Raw genomic sequence first — 2,009 nt, forward strand, 5'->3', positions numbered from 1 at the left:
GGAAATGTGCTGAAGGAAAGTGAAAATCATTCAAGTGCTGCAATTTAAACATTAGGCAATGACCAGCTGGTCACACACTTGCCTCCCTGGTTCATAACCTGTCAATAAATCTCACATTAATCAACACTTATTGTGCTTTGCCTATGGAATGATCGAAGTAGTCCTGTTGTCCTTTTCACAGCCCTTCTTAGAGTGCATCACTGCACTTGAACTGCAAATGGGTGGAACTCTACTTTGTTTACGTGTAACCTAAGTCGCTTGTTAAACATATTTTAGACTTCCATATATTGCAAATCTGATGCTATAAGAATTGAGGTGACAGGATAAATTGCTTCAAAGCAAAAAAAGCATTTGTTTTGTTATTGTTATTTAGCAGCACAGTATACCTAGGACATCTTTCACCCTAAGAAACAGAACTGGCTTCAAGTGATATCCACCAACAACCAAATACCTCACCACCACAACAAAATCACTTCTAGCTATATTTTCACTTGGCCTTATTTAGCATATGCAGTACCTTATATGCATTTGGGAAACTAGATAAAGAGAAAAATCTCTTAGATGCCTGATTTTGTAATAAAGTGTTTCAATGTATGGTGCTATATATCTCGACAATTATTTTCATAACTAAACACGCATGTTCACTGTTGCCATGTTATAAGGTAACTAAGGAGAGCCAAGTGGCCACTGAAAATGCCTGACACTCCGGTTTGAGGATCTGCCATTGGCTCCATGGAGTGGGTCAGGGAACACTTACACCTGAGATGTACTACAGGCCACCACATACTGCATGTATAAGTCCAAGGCAAATGAAGAAGGATACGCTGAGCAAACAAGAGTGTCTGCTGTACCTGAAGCAGTCTCAGCAGCAGCAGAAGGTACCTGTGGTGGATTTCCAGGTAGAACTGAGACAGGCATTCTTAGCCGAGACACCAAGAGGTTGTTAAAGCAGTACTGAAATATCATTGTATCTGATTCAAAGGGAAAAAACCAGCTTGACAATGTTTCATTGTATTTGAATAAGCTGATGATGTAATAAAGATATTATCCATGAAAAAAAGTGATGAAGAATTGTCAAATTTTTTTTTAACATTTGTTAGATGTTAGGGACATATTTTCTGATCTAATAGCCATCTTTATTGGCTGAAAATAGGGAATTATCTTCATCAAAATAAATTAACCTAATTTCAGTACTCCTTTTATGGAAATGTTCAAGGCCCTATGGCCCAGAGATCTTGGCACAGTAAGATATTTTATTAATTTATTTGTGTAGCTGACTTCTTGGCAGTTCTGACTGAACCTGGGTTTAAAATACAATTGATTCTTGTTATTTGTGGTAGTTATGTTTTATAAAGTACTGAACAATTGCTTCCAGGAGAAATGCAAGGTTTAGGTTCCTATGAGCCTTTGGTCACAACATTTTCATCACTTAATCAATATATAACCTTGTTTTATGTGTGTTTCTGTTTAAATACAGCTCATTTAATGTTTTTTTAACTCATTAACATTGGGCTCGTAGCCAACAGTACTAATAATCCATGCCTGAATGATGCTTACCTAACATGTATTTTCTTTATAAGTCACATTATAGCCTTTTTGAGCTTATAAACACCTGACAACACTTCAGTACTATGCTTGGGGGTCATTTGAAATAGCAAAATTGTCAACAAAAAGCACAAAAAAGTGTGAAAAATGTAGCATCAAATAGACTGACAAAAGGACACTAGTTTATAGTATGAGAACTGATATGAGAAAGCCAAGTGCTGCCTTGTTTGACTTCAGCTGGGAATATGCACCCTGGTGACTCAAATTTTTCTTCACTGTGCAAGTCCACAAATGACAGAAAATGTATAGTGTGAGTTAAATTTGAGTTGTGATTTACAAATAAATTTTAGCTGGGAAGCAAATTCACAAATATGGAATCTGCAAATAATGAGGATCAATTGTGCCTATTATGCAGTGGCTAATTTTTATACTTCTTAGTGAGTTTTTTTTTTTGACTGTATCTG

At 36.2% G+C, this 2,009-nt stretch overlaps 1 protein-coding gene across 1 annotated transcript; it reads left to right on the plus strand.

The window, feature by feature from the left end:
• On the plus strand, positions 733-947 carry LOC100625147 (SNRPN upstream reading frame protein). The gene is given in 2 exon segments (XM_013986290.1): positions 733-817; positions 820-947. Coding segments are annotated over 2 exon segments (213 nt in total).

This window comes from Sus scrofa, chromosome X (genome assembly GCF_000003025.6).
Source record: "Sus scrofa isolate TJ Tabasco breed Duroc chromosome X, Sscrofa11.1, whole genome shotgun sequence".
In the NCBI taxonomy this organism is placed as follows: Eukaryota; Metazoa; Chordata; class Mammalia; order Artiodactyla; family Suidae; genus Sus; species Sus scrofa.